Raw genomic sequence first — 18096 nt, forward strand, 5'->3', positions numbered from 1 at the left:
TTTTTTCATTAACCTTTTTTTTTATATAATCTTTAAATAATATCCGTATTTAAAATTTATTTATCCAAATCAATAATATTAATTATTAAAATTATAAAAAATAAAAAAATAATCTAAAATCTCCCAAATTCAATTTAATAGATCTTTCAAATTCAATGTAATATATATACTAGCAGATTATATCTGCCAATTCTAAAACGACTTACTACTTAAACATGTAAATTTATATTTACAAATAAATATAACTATCGTTGTCTTGGCCCTCGTGATATGGCCTATCGATATGCCCTTTATGACAATTATATCTCTAAAAATTAAATTTTCCTTTGAACTCAGCGTCCAATATCTAATGCAATTCACTTTCATTGTGGTAAATTTTTGTAGCATTTATAAATTTATGATTATGAACCAGCAAGATATTTTAAATTTCCCTTATAATATAGAATTCACTAAATTTTAATTTAAATTATATAAACTATTCTTTTATCCATTATTAAATATTTATCGATTTATATTATAACATGTCTTATATAGTTTTAAAATTCAAATTTCAGACAAAATCAATTATAAAAAAAATTGATTTATATCGCTAATATGGCATTGATAAAAAAAAAGATTTTCTTTAATATAACATTTGATTAAAATAAAAACGAAAGTGCAATTCTCTTTTTCTCCCCAATTTTGTAAGGAAGTTCATACATTCCTAAATTATTATATTTTAAAGTAAACATTTGGTCATTAAATTACCACCTTATGGTTAAGAAAAATTTTATTGCATAAAGTGTTAAAAGGATCAATACATTCCTTAATTTACATAGATATGTTCTATTTTGTCAAATTTTGTTTTATTTTTAAGTTTGTGATTAAATAGTAGATGGTTGTTTATAAAAAAATTAAATAAATCTTGTTATTTAAAAAGTAATATTTAATTTAAAAAAAGGGGATTTTCACAAGCTTTGAAAATATGTGAGATGAAATTGGAACAAGTTGAAAATGAAAAGCGAGTTCAAAGTGTAGCAGCTAGCAAGTTTCTCTGCGCCCTTTCAAGCTCAACCACCCCGCAAAGTCCCACAAGACCCACACCATGACTCCACTGCAGTCCTCGTCCTCGCTTGTACTAAATGTAAGATTGATCCAACACAGATTGGACGGCTGGAGGTTTGTAGTGACACTGCGGTTGACAGGAGCAAGTCCATTAAGACCTACATGATGCAAATATTTCAGGCGCCTCCTTTTTTCCTTGATACATTTATGAGTATTTTTTTTTTAATATAAAAAAAGCTAAATATATAAATTTACTTTTTAACTTTATTAAAAAAAATTTGGTGGCACTTTTTTTTCTTTTAAATTATTTTATTTCACACTTCAATTTTTTAAAAATAAAATTAAATAAATCTTACGATATTTTTAATAAAGTGCGCACATGATAAAATGATCTGACCCGCTGCTTGCTAAAATTATCTCCTTTTCTTTTCATGGTGATGGTCTGTTATAGGCTGGCTGCAAAGAAATTGAATAGCTACATTGTACTTTTACGCAATCTTAGAAGATGAACATCTGCAATGCCTCAACAATATCTCATTGCTTCCTTTGTTTAACAGGGCAGTTGAAGGTAAAAAGCTTCTCTATGTGATTGTCATTACAGCAGCAGATAGAAGCAATTGCATGACTATGAAGAAAACATTATTAGCTCTAAAATGGTCTTTCCAAATTAAAATTATCCTTAAAAGGGATATACAAGTATGGTACCGGTGATCAGAACTTGAAAGCTGTGATCCCATTCGGAACAAAACATACAAACAACTTCTAGTTGAAGAACATCTTTATTCTACTACATTTACAATTACGAAAATTTGGCAACGGTGATAATGTTGTCAAGGTAATTATCAGTGTGAAATCAGTATACATCATTGATGCATAAAAAAATAACTGAATAACATTTGGCACATTGGAAGATGAAACGCTGCAGGACAAGAGATTCAGAAGGGAGGCAAAGAAACAGACTTGAAGTAAACAATCTTACAGATTTTGCTTCATTTTGAAGTGGCAGCCACTCTTCAAGCAAAAACCACATCTGAACGGAACACATATTTGACACCTTTGGTAACATTCCGGGCCTCATGCAACATACACTTGTCCCCATGAATGTGTAATAGAGCCATCCCTTCAGTTGGAGCCACCTACATAGTTCAAATTGACAACAGACACAAATTGGCTAAATGAAAACCAAAGCTAATCAACAAGGGGAAGGAGAATAATTTGTGAAATCAAAAAAGGCATATACAATGAGGGAAAAACATACAAAAGAAGGTATTTACCTCAGCTACAACACCATTCCTTGAACCATAGAAGACAGTTTCTCCTCCAACTAGAGGCTCTAAGGAAGAATCCTTTGAGTCATTTGGATCATGTTTCGTTCTAGCTTTAGAATCACCACTTAAATATATTAGCAGTGTATAATGTGTACGCTTCCCATCCCCAAGGTCAACACTTTCATCAATGTGCCGCCCAAAACGCTGGCCTGCCTTGTACCTGAAAAGTAGAAAACCCATTGAACCCCTAAAAGGTATTTAATTTCAAAGTACAAGGGACAAAAAGAATTAGGTCAATACTATTTTAAACAAGCAAACGCAGTGCTAGCTAAAAATTTAAGTGATAGAGAGATCTGAGTATTGAACTCAACTCAGGTAAGCCTAAATATGTTCTATCCAATTCCATATATACCTAGTCACAAGCCAAGTATTTTTGCACACACCAGATTATTGCTAAAAAAATTTGAATAAAATAGCTATTTGAGCATTATTAAGAACTGAGAATGTCTGTAAGAATACTGCATATCAGAAATCAGAGACAAGAAATCCAACCTATAGAATCTGATATTTGGATTCAAGCCAACAGCAACCTTTCCCCGAATTTTAATATCAGAAAACAATTTGTTAAGTCCAGACTCCCATACTATATTTGCAAGAACAGGATCATTTACAGATATTCTATCATTATCTCTGTAAGCTTCTCCTTTAGTTGGACCAAGACTCCCTTGGTGAAGAAATCCAACAGATTCTGCAGCTTTGATAAATGACTTCGATTCAGCAGATGTGAGAAAACTCTGCACCTGAATATTTTAGAAAAAGGCAAAACTATTACAGCCAGAAGAATTTCTTAACCCTAACTACCTAAGAACATAATAGACGAGGAGTAAACACTTTGATCATTTGCAAGCTCAAATGAAGGCACAGCCCAGATAATTAACTAGGCAGTCATTTTAAATGCTGAAACAGCCCTCAACTCATTCACAATGAAAAGAAGACAAAGAAGCACTAAGGAAGGTTAAAATTTAGAATCAGGTTTAAATTCCTGAAGACTGCTCAACCTCAGCACCGACAATTATCATATCTATAGAGAAACCCCATCCATTCTAGTGCAGAAAAAGGAACAAAAAGCTATGCGTCAGGACATATATACAGAAGGGAAATTAAAAAGGGAAAACGTACAGTGAAAAGATCGGTATCTTTGAGACGATTAATCTGAAGATTTTTCTTGGGTTTGATAAGAGGCCACTTCTTAGATGATGCGTTTTTGCCACTGTCTGTCTCTCTTCTCTCTCCCATCTTTCTCTTCTTTGTTCCTTCCTCCGCCATTGGCGCACTCACCTTCCCTTTCTTCATCTTCTTTTCCATCCATGTTTTGGGTTATGAATGAGGATCAGCTGTGAATCTTGTCTCTTTTGGGCCAATCCGATTCCCAATTACAGGCCCGGCCACCTGTTCGGGCCACAACCAGCGATTTAAAAGTCTAGTAAAAAAATTAGCTGAAATTGAAAAAAAAAATTGTCATAATTTTAGTGGGTTTTAATCCGTTTGTTTAATTTCAGTTTTTTTTAAGAGTTTAATTTAGTTTTAATTTCTATTTTTAGTGATTTCAGCATAACTCTGAAAATGATATTTTCCATGTGATTCCCTATAATCCTTCATTAAAAAAAAAATAGAAGTTTTAAAAGATAATTATAAACCAATCATGTTGATAGATTATAAAATACAATTTTTGAATATTTTAAATTTTTTATTTTGGAAAACCGCACATTTTTAATTTAAATTTTTATAAATCTTTCATAACTCCATAAAATTTTATCCCAAAAAATGCTTAAAAAGAAAAGCCTATAGAACTGCTCAAGCCCTGCCCGCCACTTCTAATCACTAATCATTGGACCCGATTAGCGGGGCGGTTTGTCCAGTATGGTTGACTCAATTTTATAATATTACTTTATTGAGAGAGAGAAAGCGAAAGAAACAAAAAAAGTCGTGGGTTTTGTTTTCGCTGGCGATTGGAGCCTCAACTTTGGCTTCTCTTTTCGTTCCGCGTTATCTCAATTTTGCAGGTTCTGTTTCAAAAGTCGCTGATGGAATTTGATATGGGATTTTTTTTATTTATATATGAAGATTTTTTTTGTGTTTTTATTGTTTGGTCTGTATTTGATTTTTACGATATATGATAGTACTGAACGAATATTGGTCGATAATTTTTAGACATTAGTGTTTGATAAAATACTGTTGATAAAAACGTCAAAAGCAAATCGTTTTTCTTCGGATCGCTCACGATGGATTGTTGAAATTTCTGGTTGATTATTTGCAGTGGCTGATTTTGACAAATTTTTTATACGATTTGTGCATGCCGATCTTGATTGATCTGTCCTATCCATTGGACGATAGACACTTTTCTATTTTAATTTTTTATATTTCTATTTGTTGTTCATAAAAAAATATGCAAGGTAAATTTAGAAATTATATTTTTTTAATTAATAATTTAAAGATGATGGATTAATTCTTCTACAATTATTTATTATTATAATTATTATTATTAATTAAAAAATTAAAATTTTTTTAATTTTATTACATTTCTCTTAGTACATTTTATTATAGTCTCTGCATTTATTTTTCCAAATTTTTGTTGATTTTTTTAATCGTTGGTTTACGTATTGACGACTGACCGATTTGGCGATGGCTTTATCTCCAGATCTTTGGTTGGCCTGCTTTTGTTACCGGTGAGATGTATGATGGGCAATGTTGGTCGGTTGGGTGGTGTCCATCAATTGATGGACTGGGTATGAAGACTGTCCAAATTTTTTGGTTGGATTTGGGTGGTGCTTTTGAGTTAGATTTTTGATCCATTATATTGTGGGCTGGGCTAAATATGTAAATTTACATTCTGTCTTTGAGTTGTATTCTGAACTTATCGGTTGAATTTTTAATGCGGTTATCCAATCATATTTTGATTCTTCAAAAACACTGTTTTATTTTTAAATTATAATTTTTTTAACCATATATTTATAACATTTAAATCTCTTTTTATAGATAAAGAGGGGATGGGGTGTGGCTCGAATCTAGGACCCTGGGATCAAGTACTATGCTTCGTTGACCAACCAAGTTAGGCTGCCTGGTATTTTTAAATTATAATTTTAATCCTTATCGCTGACCAATCTAATGATATATTTAGATTGAGAAGTAAAATAAAAAGAAAAGAAAAGAAAAATAATGATTACAGATGAAAATAAACTTTTATTAGTGTGTTAGAATATGCAGAGAAAGATATAAAAAAATATATTTTCTAAATATTAGAATTACATTTTTAACTCTAAATATTAAAAATTAACATAATAAATTTAGAGATATATTTTTAATTTAAAAATTTTCTATCCCATTTTCTCTCCAATTTTAGTGAATTATAAAATTTATTTCTTTCTGATATTTTCCCCTCACCCAAATAAAAATAAATGAAAAATAAATTTTTTTTCTCCCACTTTTTCGCTTATAGTGCAAGTGTTTCAAATCAAGGCACACTGAGAGCCATACATTTTTTCAACCTACAATTTAAATTGCATTGTAAGGCTGCTGAGAGCAGCAAGATTTTAATATTATAACAAGATATTTAATTATTCGAAAGTATAATAAAGCTAAGAAATTTGAATATTTTTTTTTAAGTATAAACTAGGCAACCACGTCAAGATAAATATTGATTATTCAAGAAACATGACGTAATAAAAACCTGATAAAACCTTAAAGAAATCAGATTAATTAAACCCGTTCAGTGCCATGATCAGTCTAACTACTCAGATATGTGTAGTTTACAAAAAATTATTAAAATTTTATTTATTTAATTAATCATTTTTCTTAACTCCATCAAAATCGGAATGTTTTTTTTTCTTATTTTAAAGGAATAAAATATTTTCTTCATCCTAATTAAATTATTTCATAAAAAATTTACTTTGTATGAAATAAGTCTTTTGAATTAAGCTTGTACTCATTTGAATTAAATAAGTCTTAATAATTTCTTTAAGTAAAATCTAACCAAATAAAATTCCCATTAAAGTATAATATGAAGAAAGCTATGGCTCATTTTGTGATTAACTGAAGCTAAAAATTATCTCGAGGTTTAGCTGACTCGCCATAAAATGTGAGGCACGTGAGACGGTCTCTTCCCGTTGGTGGATGTGATCGTCGACGATGCGGTGTCGGATGTCCATTGGTTAGTTGCGCACATCATTGTACGATGAAATTGACACCTTTTTATTACTTTCCACTTTTTTATATATATATTTTTAATTTTTTTGAAATTTTTTTACACTTATTTTACCAAAACAGGCTAAACAGTATGCCTTCTTGTTAATTATTCTCTTATTAAATGGTCTACTTTTGCATTTCTAAAATTTGCGAATATATACGCACTTTTCCGCTTCTCGACGGGATGAGATCTTGATAATTTAGGGTTTTGTTGTATGAAAATAAATATCCTGGTGTACGTCAATCTCTGTAGGGTGTGGTTTTTGTAAGTGAATCTAGGGTTTTCTCTTTGTCACTTGTTTTTCTTTACTGCTCCATCTTCTATGTGTTTAGTTTCCTTCCCATCTCCTAGGTTGTCATTGGTTGTTCAAATCTTTGATATATTTTCTTCTTCTTCTTCTTCTTCTTCTTGTTTTTACTGTAAAGGAATTTTCCATATCTGGGCTGGTGATTTTCGTATATGGTTAGTTCTGCAAGTGTAAACCATTTCTGGGTTTTCTGGGTGTGTATAATTCTTGTCAAATGTTGATAGTTTGAGCCTCTTTGGTGGTCTGGTAAAGAACGGGTAGAGCGAAATTCCTTCAGCGAAAGCGCAGGATTCTGAGGTTTACGACCTTCTGTGAGATTTTTGTATCAATTTCAACAAGAGAATTACTTTCACTTGCAAGGTTTTATTGAAAATCCTCAATGGTAACTGGTCGATTTACATGATCAACCAGGACATGGGGAGAGGAAAGGTTCAGATGAAGAGGATTGAAAATGCTGCAAGCCGTCAAGTGACCTTCTCGAAGCGTAGAAACGGGCTTTTAAAGAAAGCTTATGAGCTATCGGTTCTATGCGATGCAGAAGTTGCTGTCCTAATCTTTTCACAGAAAGGAAGGCTCTTTGAGTTCTCAAGCAATGAGTACGTTTTTAAAGAATGAAATGAATAATTTTCTGTTTTAAATTAAATTAATTACTGAGGGTCATTGGACCACTGTATGGTCACCTGCAATCGAAAAGCTGCAGGCTGCCGTTTTGATGGCTTGAAATTGTTTGATGCGCTTGCTTTCTATGTCACTTCAGTCAGTCTTAGAGTCTAAGAAGAGTGATTACGACCCATTTCATTTGTACCGTAGGGATTTTACAAACAGTAATTAGATTTGCTCATCCATTGTTGGTGTGCCACTTCTGCGTTTGATTTACTTGGCTCCCAAAAATTAGAGAGGAAGTTTTTGATATTTATCAGTGCCTCCTTTCAAGAAATTTCTTTCTTCCTTCTCTTTCTCTGATCATATTGTTTCTTCTTTCTCCTTTAAGTTTTATCCAGCTTGAAATATCAGCTAGCGGTCCTAGCTAGTCCCTTCAGCTCTGCTCAAATTCTCCAGTTAATTAGAACTATGTCATTGGAGGTTTCAACAGCTTCTGGAATCATAGCTACTGTCATCTGGTTGGTTTTTCAGTTGTCACACTGGGAACTAGCAACCGCTGTACTAGTGTCTTAGTCAATGGATTTTCATGTTAAAACCGTCGTATTTTCTTGAAACAGAATAACCACCAAAATGGATCTTGTTCTTTCCATTTTTTTATGGTTTTGTTCTTTATTTATCTCCTTTAGTTATGAGTTCCTCTCTCACCATTGCTGCTTGATTATATATGTGGTACTCGTTGAAATTCATTTCATAAGATAGTGAATTGTCTTTTGTTGGTAAGGCTCTTATTTCTTTGCTTATGGTTTTTGTCTGCTATTTTGGATTGCCCTCTTTTTCTCCAGTTCTTTGATAAACTCTTCCTCTTTGGGAATAAGGCTTCACGCATTGTGGATTGTATGCCATTTAAATGGATACTTTTTTAGTATTTTCATGTGTTTGCTTAAAAACACTTGTAAATAGGCATAAATGGCTGATTTATGTCTGAGAAATGCTACAATATGTTTGTTATTTCTGAGTTCTGAGTAGTTGAGAAATCTGCCAACCATTTCATTTATGATTTTGATCTAGTAACGTTGGTACAAATTGAGGTTAACTAGATTGAGTATTTTGTGATTGGAGAAAACAGTTTAGTTTTAAGGGCAGAAAATTCAGACTCTGATCTTGAGCTTGATTGGGAGGTTTCATTAACAAGTGGGGATTTTGTTAGTTTAACGAAGTGATGAGCCAAGTCTCATAGACTAGAGAAAGGAAAATGGGATAGAAAGACATTAAGGAGATAGAATTTTCTTTCTCTCTCTATATATATGTAAAGAATTTTCTGTCACTAGGTTGATGCACTTTGCCTTGAGAAATGAGAAGCCACATATTTAATTTCTACATTTTCGCTTGCTGTGAAGATGCAGATACTAATTAAAATTATTCATGAGCAGGACATTCAAAAGAGATGCATATTTTTCAGCGTGTTCATGATCAAAACGTCTTAATACTTGGAAGTTTCTTTTGTTTTGCGATGTGCTAGTGTATTTCTATGTGAAGTTATATGCTTATTTTCTTTACATTTGCTTGGTCGATATCCTTTCAGCCCAAATAAATTTCATATTCTTCCTTTAACATTTTTCCATTTAAATTAACAATTTTTTTTTTCTTCCCTTTCACATGTCCCCTCTTCTTTTTACATTCCACACACTATATATTTTTCCCCTTTAGACCCATAATTTTTGTTATTCATAGCTCTTAATTTGAAAAATTTTCCTTTCTTCAAGATTTAATTTAAACTTTTGCAATTTATTTCAACATTTCCTTTTAATTAACTAAATTTTAAATATTTCTAAAACATTCATTTACTTTTAACAATAAATTTAGCTTATAATTAGAAAAGCTGTGAAACAGTCCGGTTCAAACCGGGTCAAATAACTGGTTCAAACTGGGTAAAATAACTTTTTGAATCAACTTTCTACTTAATCCAAAATAGTTAATCCAAATCAGTTATTTTGTAGTTTCGTGCTAATTATTAATACAATTCAGAATTGCCATAATTTTTTGATGCGGAACGCGGTACAAGCAAACAGTTCTAAGCAAGTAGCTGATTCTTACACTCTCACACTAATTTTGCAATTTTTCAATGAGCTGCTAATTTTGCGACGTCCTCATTGTAACTGGATCGGATGTAATTGCTAACCAGGACCGGACCCTTAGGTATTGTGGTTCGCTAGTATTTCGGGCGGCTCCACCTCGTCTCTTACGGATAGCCCTTCCTCGCAGGTCCACTAGCTCGGCACAATTTGTCTGACCCTGCTAATTTTGCGACGTTCTTATCGCAACTGAATCGGATACAATTGCTAACTAGGACCAGACCCTTAGGTATTGTATTTCGCTAGTACCTCAGGCGGCTCCACCTCGTCTCTCACGGGTAGCCCTTTTTCCTCGCAGGTCCACCAGCTCTGCACAATTTGTCTGACCCTGCTAATTTTGCGACGTCCTCAATTTGTTTGACTTTGCTAATTTTGTGACATCCTCATCGCAACTGAATCGAATACAATTGTTAACCAGGACCGGATCCTTGGGTATTGTTGTTCGTTAGTATCTCGGGCGGCTCCACCTCGTCTCTCACGGGTAGTCCTTTTCTCGCAGGTCCACTAACTCTACACAATTTATCTGACTCAGGGTGGCTCTGATACCAATTGAATCAGCCCGACCGTCCAAATAACTTTTTAGATCCATTTTCCACTTTCCAAAATGATTAACCCAAGTTATTTAGTAGTTTCGTGGTAGTTATTATATAATTTGAAATTGCCGTAATTTTTGAACGTGGAATCACAGTACAAGTAAACAGCTCTAAGCAAGTAGCTAATTCTTATATGCTAGAGTTATTACTACTTAATTTATTTTAACTTTAGATATTTATACATAATTATTATATTACTTTAATTTAATTGATTTTCAATTTTTAAATTAAATTCCAATTAATTGGATATTCCCAAAATTTAAGACAAAAAAAAAAGTTTAATATAATCAAATAAATATCTCTAACTGTTATAGTAAAAAAGTTTAGCATATTGTATTATTTGCAAATAATTTTTGTGATTTAAAAAGGGATAATTAATATTTCTTAAAATAAACTATAAATGATATAATCTATGTTTTTTCCCCTTAACTGTGAATAATGGTGTATGTTAATAGACATATGAAGATTTGTTTTTGATAAGTAAATACTTTTACTTAATAAGAAGTTTAGGGAAAGGGGAAAAGGAAAACCAAGTGAGGAATTAGCCAAGGGCAGCAAGCCCTGCCCATACACCCACCATCATAAAACTATAAATTCTTCAGATGATTGATTTAATTCGAACATTTAATCTCCCTAATTAGCATTATATTTTGAGTCAGCCCCTAAATCGAGTGATCTTCACGTCTCACCACTTGAATACAAAAATAGAAAGTATAGTTTTGATACTGAGTCATATTACTCAAATTCGTTGATTACATTTCTTAATTAGTAAATGAATTAGGATTAATCGTTATAATAAAATTATTAAATATACATACAATTTTAAAATTTCTCCTTCTCCCTAAAACCTATACTGGCTTTTCCTTTTGATATGCAAAGATTGCAATACACTTGTGAAAATCTTTTACTGGCCCTCGCTCCTGCTCATGAGAAAGGAAATGTTAGCGTTAGGCTTAATGTTTGTAATGATACAAAAGCTATTGCACTGTGAGGTTCTCTTCAGTTGTTTTTTTTTTTTTTTTCTTTTTTCCTTAGAATAGAAATGATATGGTATTGATTGCATCTTCTGGTTGGATGCTTCAGCATGCAAAAGACCGTAGAACGGTACCGTAAACATCCCAAAGCTCATGTTCAAGCTGACAGCGTCGATAAAGAACAATACATTCAGGTTTGATCTTTCATTTCATGTGGCTTTATTTTTATATCCTTTGTTTAAGAGTTAGTTATAATCGATTAATTCTTCATACAAAAATAAATAAATTCATTTATTATTATAATGATGAATTCCGAGTTAAATTTATATTCTTACTACTTCAAAATTTTCATGTATTTTAAATGCAACTGTACTGAAACAGTCCAGTCCAAATTAACGCAAAATAACTTTTAGATCCACTTTCTACTAAATCTAAAATGGTTAATTCAAATTATTTAATAATTTCGTATTAGTTTGAAATTTCTATATTCCGTCGATTGGATAGAATTTTAAGCAGACAACTGACTTTTACGATGTATTTTCATAAAATTTAAAGAGGTAGAATTGCAAATGGTTTTTTCCACCATTAAATATGTTGAAAATGTATAATGATGATCATTGTGATAGAAAAATTTGAATTTAATTGATCAGATTTTAGTTTAAATATTAAACTTATAATTTTAGCAAAGTGAAAAATATTCATAATTAAATTAAAATAAAATTATGCACAACCATTTTCTACTTTTACACATAGTAAATTTGTGAAGTGTGAATTATATAGCTATATGATCAGTAAAAAATTTATACTATTTAGTCTGTCAAGCGAATTGATATTATACCATTTTACAAGGAATTGAAATCGTGGTGTTTGACAAAATATTTCCCACACTTGGGTGAAAGATATTCGGGTGGGACTAATTCTTGTATATATTTATTTTGGCTTACTGCAGAAAATTTTGCTCAAGGAATGTTGACAATGTCGGGCATGCCTTAAATTTATATTTTCATATAAGAAACTATAATAAAACATTTTTATCTATTATTATTGTTTTGTGATTTTTCATTTAGTATATAAAAGAGATTTTTATAAAGAAAATGATATAAAAACACAAAAAAGTTGCCTCAATTAAAAAGAATATTAACTGCTTTATGCTTACCTAAAACACCAAAACCCTCTTTAAAACAAACACTACAAGATTCTAAACGTAAGATAAAGTAACTAATCATGATTTTGAGTTATTTTCATGTGATCCTTGTAAGAAGATTACTGAAGAGAGGGTAAGAAAACAGTATCTGTTTTTGTTGGTTATCATATGTACCGAAACTTGAAGGTAATGTACTTGTCTAGATCTGGATCATTTCTCCTATTGCTATGATTCATAGAACTCTGATTTGCTAAGATTCCCAATTCTACATGCAGCAAATAATTAGTGAATCCACGGAGATGGTGAATGAGATTGAGCAGCTCGAAATTTCACAACGGTGCGTGTTTTTAGTTTGAGATTGTCCTCTCAGTCTTGGTAATTAAAATTTGAAATTGGTGTGTTTCAGGAAGTTATTGGGACGAGGTTTAAATTCTTGTTCTCTGGAAGAACTCCAAGATATGCACAATCTACTAGAGAAAAGCTTAAGCAACATCAGAGCAAGGAAGGTATCTATAAACGTCTTATTCTGACTTGGTTGATGCATGTGACTGAAAGCTAATACAAAACTTAAAATGGCTTACGATATCAGGATGAGTTCTTCAAGGAGAAGATGGAGAAACTACAAGAGAAGGTAAGTAGTACAATGTTAGATACTAAATTAACAAAAGATTTCTTGAGTTCCTAATATTTTATTTTCTGATTCCTATTTCAGAAAAGGGTCTTGTTGGAAGAGAACACAATTTTACGAGAAAAAGTAAATACTTATGCTTGTTTTTAAAATTTTAGCACAATTGTGTTGTAGTTGCGGCAAACCCTAACCCTAAAGAGAACTGATCGAGTTAGGTCATATCTTTTTATTAATATTAATTTGGTGCACCATGATAAATGTAGTGTGGTGAGAAGCCATGGCCGCATCCAACTCAACAGAAAGAAGCTGTGAAAAACTTAAGCTCAAGTAGGAAGAATTCAGAGGTGGAGACTGAATTGTCCATTGGTTTTCCAAAACCAAAACTGCACTGATTATAGCATCTTTAGCCAGTTGCTGTAAGTATTAAATAGTTACTCGTAAGCTGCACTGATTATAGCATCTATAATATTATATTGTAGTGGCAGAAAACGGATGCAATAATTCTAAATCATTGCTTTAATTTATAGTTACAAATTAAATATATAAGTCAATCATTTATTATATTTTTGTAACAGTGAGATTTCGAATTTCAAATTCACCTAAGTAAAAGCTGCAATGATTATTATGAGTTAATTTTCCTTTCCGGGAGTTCCCCCCTCAATCATGGATGGAAGTTAGCAGAATGTTAAATGCAATTTAGAAGAAAAAAAGTCTCTAATCTTTTTATTCAATTTCTTGTGCCCTTTTCCTTGGAATCCAAAAACAAGATGGTCAAAGGGGCTAGGGTACTGAAATGGAGCTTTGTGAATAATGGTTATTTGCATGATTTAGGGACATAGGCAATGGTCCTCTCTGCCTTACACCTTTCATAATAACAATACCCATATGCATATGTAAAGACAACACACTGCCTTGCCCTGCACCACAAGCTCCTCTCTTTCCCATTTTTGTTCAAGCAAAACACATGTAATGGACGAGCAGAGAGGTCCATGCAAGCTATTCAGTTAAATAAAATGTGTACTGATTAAGCATAAGTGATTATGTTTTTGCAAAATATAAATGATAAATGAAAAGGGAGAATGAAAACAGAGGGAAAACAAAACCGAGAAGATGCAAAGGAAACAGCAGAACTAAAAGTTGAAGTGTTTAGCAAGAAAGGACGAAATCTATTCGCCTTCACATCTCATCATCAATGTAATTAACAACCGTAAGTAAACCTCACATCACTTGCCAGGTGATATCAAATATCTCCACGTGCAGACCTCAACCCCTCTTTGCTTTCCCATCATCAATCAGAAAAGGCCATGCCGTTTCAATGCTACTAACCCCATCACCATAAAAAATCGTAGCTGTTTCATGTATTATCGAGTCCAATAAATCCTTCTCTAATTCCGTTACAATCCCTTCTACTTCGACGAAAGCCACATCGTTCTGGAGCTTCAGTAGTGGCATGTCTTTTTCTACCAAAGCATCAATATCTTCAAGAACGCGACAATCAGTACAGGGGAAGCTTCTAACTTTAGAACATAACAAATCAATTAAATGTGAGCCACGCACGTCTTTTTTACCAGCAATATTATTACTATATCCACTGCCTGATGATGAGGCAGCCCATGATTTCATGTTCATGCAAGGCTTTAAAATCTCCACCAACATTTCATCCACAAGGTGAAACAGCAACTTTCTGTTACACCTATGCTTGAGTTGACCATATGCGTACTTTTCACTGTTGCTGGAGGCATGGGAAATAGTGCTGAAATTTTCTAGATAGTAAAAAATTGAAGGGTCTAAAGGACGGGACGGAGAGAACCACCTAGAAAACGACACTGAAGTATCCTTTTCTATGCCAACGTGTCTCAGTATTCTAGTTACGTACTCCCGTAATTCTGCTGCTGCTGCTTCATCTTCGGTGGTGGTGGCAGCTGCTCCGTTAGACCTATCCTCGTTGTTGCTGCCTCGGGCATTGAGAGCCTCTTGTTGTTTGTACGAATGGCTCGAACAACTAGATAACTGTGACCTACGTTTCGCTTCTTGAGCATTTGGTGCCTATAACGGCATCTCACAAACTTTACTTTTCAAAAATAAGCAAGGAATATTACTGACTCAAGAATGGTAAAGACAATAGACTAAAAATAGATGTTCAGCTAAAGTAACTTCTAAAATACAGTTAAATACCGGTTTTTGAGGAATCTCCACTGCTTGAGGAGGATGATCTTTCTTGACTGGAAGGAGGAGGGTAGGGACAGTAATGTTGAGCAGGTCATTTGATAATGGGGATTTCTCGCATTTCTTTTCAGGAATGTTTGCTCCGGTTGCCATTATTGGACGTACAAGTGGTTCTTCCCGCTTTTTTCGGATAATATCCGAACTTTGCGGAGGTTTCGCGAGTCTAAGAGGTGGACTAAACCTCTCTTCAGCAACTTTCTTGCACTTCTTAATGGGTCTCTGTTGATGCTGGTGGTCGTACTCTTGCTCTTGCAACGCTAGCAACTTAGACTTTGTTGGAGCTTTGGTCTTTTGTAGCCTGACATTGACCCTTGAATGTGCTGAAGTTGATGGTTTTAGAGACTGAGAAATACTATGGTCCTTGGTGGATGATGCTCTAAAGATTGGCCTGTTCCTGGGTTCCAAGGATTTGAGTGAGAAAGGAGCTGTTGAGTGCTTGCCTGGACTTGAATCAGCAGTGACTTTGGTGAGAACCTTGCTCATTTTCTTGGACTTCAGTTGGCTAACAAGCTCATCTCTGCTTACTGGCTCTCTGCTTTTGACAGTGTTTGTAATGTCCAACCCAACTTTCCTGCTAACGCTTTCTTTGGCCTGCTTCACAATCTGCCTGGCATAGTGGCCTGGACTTCTATTCTCGTCTTCAGTTTTGAGTTCTTTACGTTTCAACGATGAGATACGAGAGAGAACCTGCTCTTCATTAGGGCTCAGGTTTTCTTTGTTGATTTGAAAAGACAAGCGGGGTTCCACATCTGATCTTCTAGCTGATGATATTCTCGGAGTCTCCGGCAAAGAAAGCGCTCCTGAAAAATCACAGTCCAGACTACTTCTGTGGCTACTTTGTTTGCTTTGTAGAAACTGCCGATGTCGAAAGTGGTGGTGTAATTGAGACTTCCCTAGAGGATTTGGAGTCCCACGAGTTGATGAAGAAAAGGTTGGAGAATAGCTTTGATCAGGAACAAGATCAAGACCCATGAGTCTAGCAACCAAATTTGGGCTCCTCATACTTGGGGAAGAGGCGATTTCTGAGGAAGAATCATTTGTAGCTCCTCGTAGTCTTGAACTTGCATGTCCATTTGTTTTAATTTGAATACCCATCTAGATTTTTTTCATAAATAAAAGGGTAATAAATAACAACATTGTCATCATCACCATGATTACTTACTTTTCACAAACAGGGATCTTTATGAAGAACACAATTTTAAAATACTGAGGAAAAAAGTAATAATATCAGAGCACTTAAAACTTACTGGGATGCTTAAACTTTCATCTGCTTCTACAGTCGTTGCTGATGAAGGCTCGTCTAGTTCCAAGCCATTCCTTGATGCTTCGGCACCTGAATTAAAAAGGAAATAAAAAAAGAAACTGTTTCATAATTCTCAAGAAGAAAGTTAAACGAGGGAGAGTAGATAAAAACCTTCGGAGATGAACTCAGCCTCAGGCTCAGTCTGAGAAAGGAAAGGTTGATCGGGCTTTAATGAAGGCTGGTGGTTGTGTGAAGGAAACTGGAACTGATGGAAATCAAATAACTGAAATACAGAACACATGCAACCAGAAGTTGTTGCACTTTCTTTATCTAGTCTTCCTCTTCCTCTCTTAGACGACTTTCCACCACCCCAATACCATTCCTTTCCCATCTCCAGTTGTAAAAGTCTTCTCTTTTTAGCTTTTTATGGATATAGAAAATAGTCAAGAAAAAGAAAGAAAGGTTGTAAAAATGTGAAAATTAGCGACAACCACAACTCGTAAAAGCAGTAGCGAGTGCTCTTGAGTAAGAAAAGCTGAAATAATTATAAAAACTCACTTCGATCTCTACGATCGAAGTGATTTTCTCTTTGCGCACTTCCTGGGTTTAAAACGGAAGTGGGTTTATCGAGGATCTGGTTTTGCCAATGCTTCCCCTTCGACCTCTACGATCCTCATTCTTGAATCTGAGATATGACCAAACCTTAAATATTTCCAAAAAATATTTGGATTGCCTTTTTCGAAACTCTAATTATTATCTATGTTAGAGGGTAGATTCGCTCTATTTCGACATCTCTACGAATAGTTTTAGATTTTTGAATATAAATATATATATATAACCTTTCTATTTCTGAATCAGGCCATGGCCATTCGGTGTGTGGTTAATTCTCCATGGTTCAACAGGAAAACTCTACTATATCCGAAAAGATACATTTAATAAACGTTTATTTCAAAATACATCTAATAAACGTTTCTCTCAAGAAAAAAACTTTTTTGTGCAACGTTTATTTCAAAATACATTTAATAAACGTTTATTTCAAAAAAGTTTTTTTCTTTAACATAATTGATAGCCAATGAAATTTAAGTTTGAGGCTTTTTTAGTTTCAAAAACGAAAATAATATCATTAAATTAAAGCCTATTAATATTTTTTTAAAAAAAAACTTAAAACAAGTACTATTTAAATTCAGATTTATATAAAACTAACTCATATGAGTTTCAGCTCAGTGTTGCTTTTTTTAACTTATTGTAATATTATTTATTTTATAATTTGAAATAATAATACAAATAGATTATTATTATTATTATTAACGTTCGGGGGACCGCAATCTAAAAATCAAGGTGGAGCATCATGTGCCAGAAACCTGAACATTGTATTTTTTTTTTTTTTTTTCAAAAACATTGTACAGAGAAAACAATGTCATGATTGCTCTCTCTGGTCTCTACCCGTTAGGGTGTTACGCTCTCTTTAATTTGTTTTATAAAATATATTTTATAAATATATTATTTTTATTTTATCTTTTATTATTCAATAGTATTAATAAAAAATAAAAAGTGTGAATAAAATTTAAATATAAAAAATTCATATTACTCAATGAAATTTTCAATTTTTAGAAAATATTTTTTTCTTATGAAAAAAAAATATATTTTTCTTAGGAATTCAATTACCCGAAAAATAATTTCAAATTTTCATC

The 18096-nt window shown here is 33.0% G+C and overlaps 3 protein-coding genes across 9 annotated transcripts; 1 reads left to right on the forward strand and 2 right to left on the reverse strand.

Moving 5' to 3' along the window:
• Positions 1 to 1667: 1667 nt before the first annotated feature.
• Positions 1668 to 3695, reverse strand: LOC110630950. Of its 2 annotated transcripts, none has more exons than XM_021778610.2 (4): positions 3492 to 3695; positions 2865 to 3112; positions 2319 to 2559; positions 1668 to 2180 (listed from the first exon to the last, which is right to left on the reverse strand). In XM_021778610.2, the coding sequence occupies exons 1-4, from the start codon at positions 3675 to 3677 to the stop codon at positions 2058 to 2060; spliced, it is 798 nt and encodes a 265-aa protein (XP_021634302.1). In that variant the 5' UTR covers positions 3678 to 3695; the 3' UTR covers positions 1668 to 2057. The 2 variants fall into 2 exon arrangements, with proteins under 2 accessions (XP_021634302.1, XP_021634303.1); XM_021778611.2 differs by having other exon boundaries at positions 2319 to 2532; positions 3492 to 3693.
• A 2982-nt stretch (positions 3696 to 6677) lies between these two features.
• Positions 6678 to 13640, forward strand: LOC110631347 (MADS-box protein AGL42). 5 transcript variants are annotated; one of them, XM_021779143.2, is made up of 8 exons: positions 6681 to 7173; positions 7274 to 7458; positions 11274 to 11358; positions 12584 to 12645; positions 12715 to 12814; positions 12898 to 12939; positions 13021 to 13062; positions 13200 to 13629. In XM_021779143.2, exons 2-8 carry the CDS (start codon positions 7277 to 7279, stop codon positions 13326 to 13328), a joined length of 642 nt encoding a protein of 213 aa, XP_021634835.1. In that variant the 5' UTR covers positions 6681 to 7173; positions 7274 to 7276; the 3' UTR covers positions 13329 to 13629. The 5 variants fall into 5 exon arrangements, with proteins under 5 accessions (XP_021634836.1, XP_021634833.1, XP_021634835.1 ...); XM_021779142.2 differs by having other exon boundaries at positions 6682 to 7159; positions 13200 to 13626; XM_043950080.1 differs by having other exon boundaries at positions 6709 to 6819; positions 6981 to 7458.
• A 410-nt stretch (positions 13641 to 14050) lies between these two features.
• Positions 14051 to 17219, reverse strand: LOC110631351. Of its 2 annotated transcripts, XM_021779150.2 has the most exons (5): positions 16964 to 17219; positions 16577 to 16825; positions 16410 to 16495; positions 15112 to 16257; positions 14051 to 14982 (listed from the first exon to the last, which is right to left on the reverse strand). In XM_021779150.2, exons 2-5 carry the CDS (start codon positions 16794 to 16796, stop codon positions 14200 to 14202), a joined length of 2235 nt encoding a protein of 744 aa, XP_021634842.1. In that variant the 5' UTR covers positions 16797 to 16825; positions 16964 to 17219; the 3' UTR covers positions 14051 to 14199. The 2 variants fall into 2 exon arrangements, with proteins under 2 accessions (XP_021634842.1, XP_043806014.1); XM_043950079.1 differs by having other exon boundaries at positions 16577 to 17219.
• Between the last annotated feature and the right edge of the window lie 877 nt (positions 17220 to 18096).

Source organism: Manihot esculenta, chromosome 14 (assembly GCF_001659605.2).
Source record: "Manihot esculenta cultivar AM560-2 chromosome 14, M.esculenta_v8, whole genome shotgun sequence".
Lineage (NCBI taxonomy): Eukaryota > Viridiplantae > Streptophyta > Magnoliopsida > Malpighiales > Euphorbiaceae > Manihot > Manihot esculenta.

Excerpts from the sequence above, each read along its gene's own strand:
- LOC110631347 (XM_021779141.2), top strand. The coding sequence starts at position 7,262 with ATGATCAACCAGGACATGGGGAGAGGAAAGGTTCAGATGAAGAGGATT. Across the intron at positions 7,459-11,273 it reads TTTGAGTTCTCAAGCAATGA|CATGCAAAAGACCGTAGAAC; the intron begins GTACGTTTTTAA and ends TGGATGCTTCAG. Across the intron at positions 12,815-12,897 it reads GCAACATCAGAGCAAGGAAG|GATGAGTTCTTCAAGGAGAA; the intron begins GTATCTATAAAC and ends TTACGATATCAG.
- LOC110631351 (XM_021779150.2), bottom strand. The coding sequence starts at position 16,796 with ATGGGAAAGGAATGGTATTGGGGTGGTGGAAAGTCGTCTAAGAGAGGA. Across the intron at positions 16,496-16,576 it reads GGCTGAGTTCATCTCCGAAG|GTGCCGAAGCATCAAGGAAT; the intron begins GTTTTTATCTAC and ends TTTTTAATTCAG. Across the intron at positions 14,983-15,111 it reads TGGAGATTCCTCAAAAACCG|GCACCAAATGCTCAAGAAGC; the intron begins GTATTTAACTGT and ends ATGCCGTTATAG.
- LOC110630950 (XM_021778610.2), bottom strand. The coding sequence starts at position 3,677 with ATGGAAAAGAAGATGAAGAAAGGGAAGGTGAGTGCGCCAATGGCGGAG. Across the intron at positions 3,113-3,491 it reads AAGATACCGATCTTTTCACT|GTGCAGAGTTTTCTCACATC; the intron begins GTACGTTTTCCC and ends TAAAATATTCAG. Across the intron at positions 2,560-2,864 it reads CCAAATATCAGATTCTATAG|GGGTTCAATGGGTTTTCTAC; the intron begins GTTGGATTTCTT and ends AATACCTTTTAG.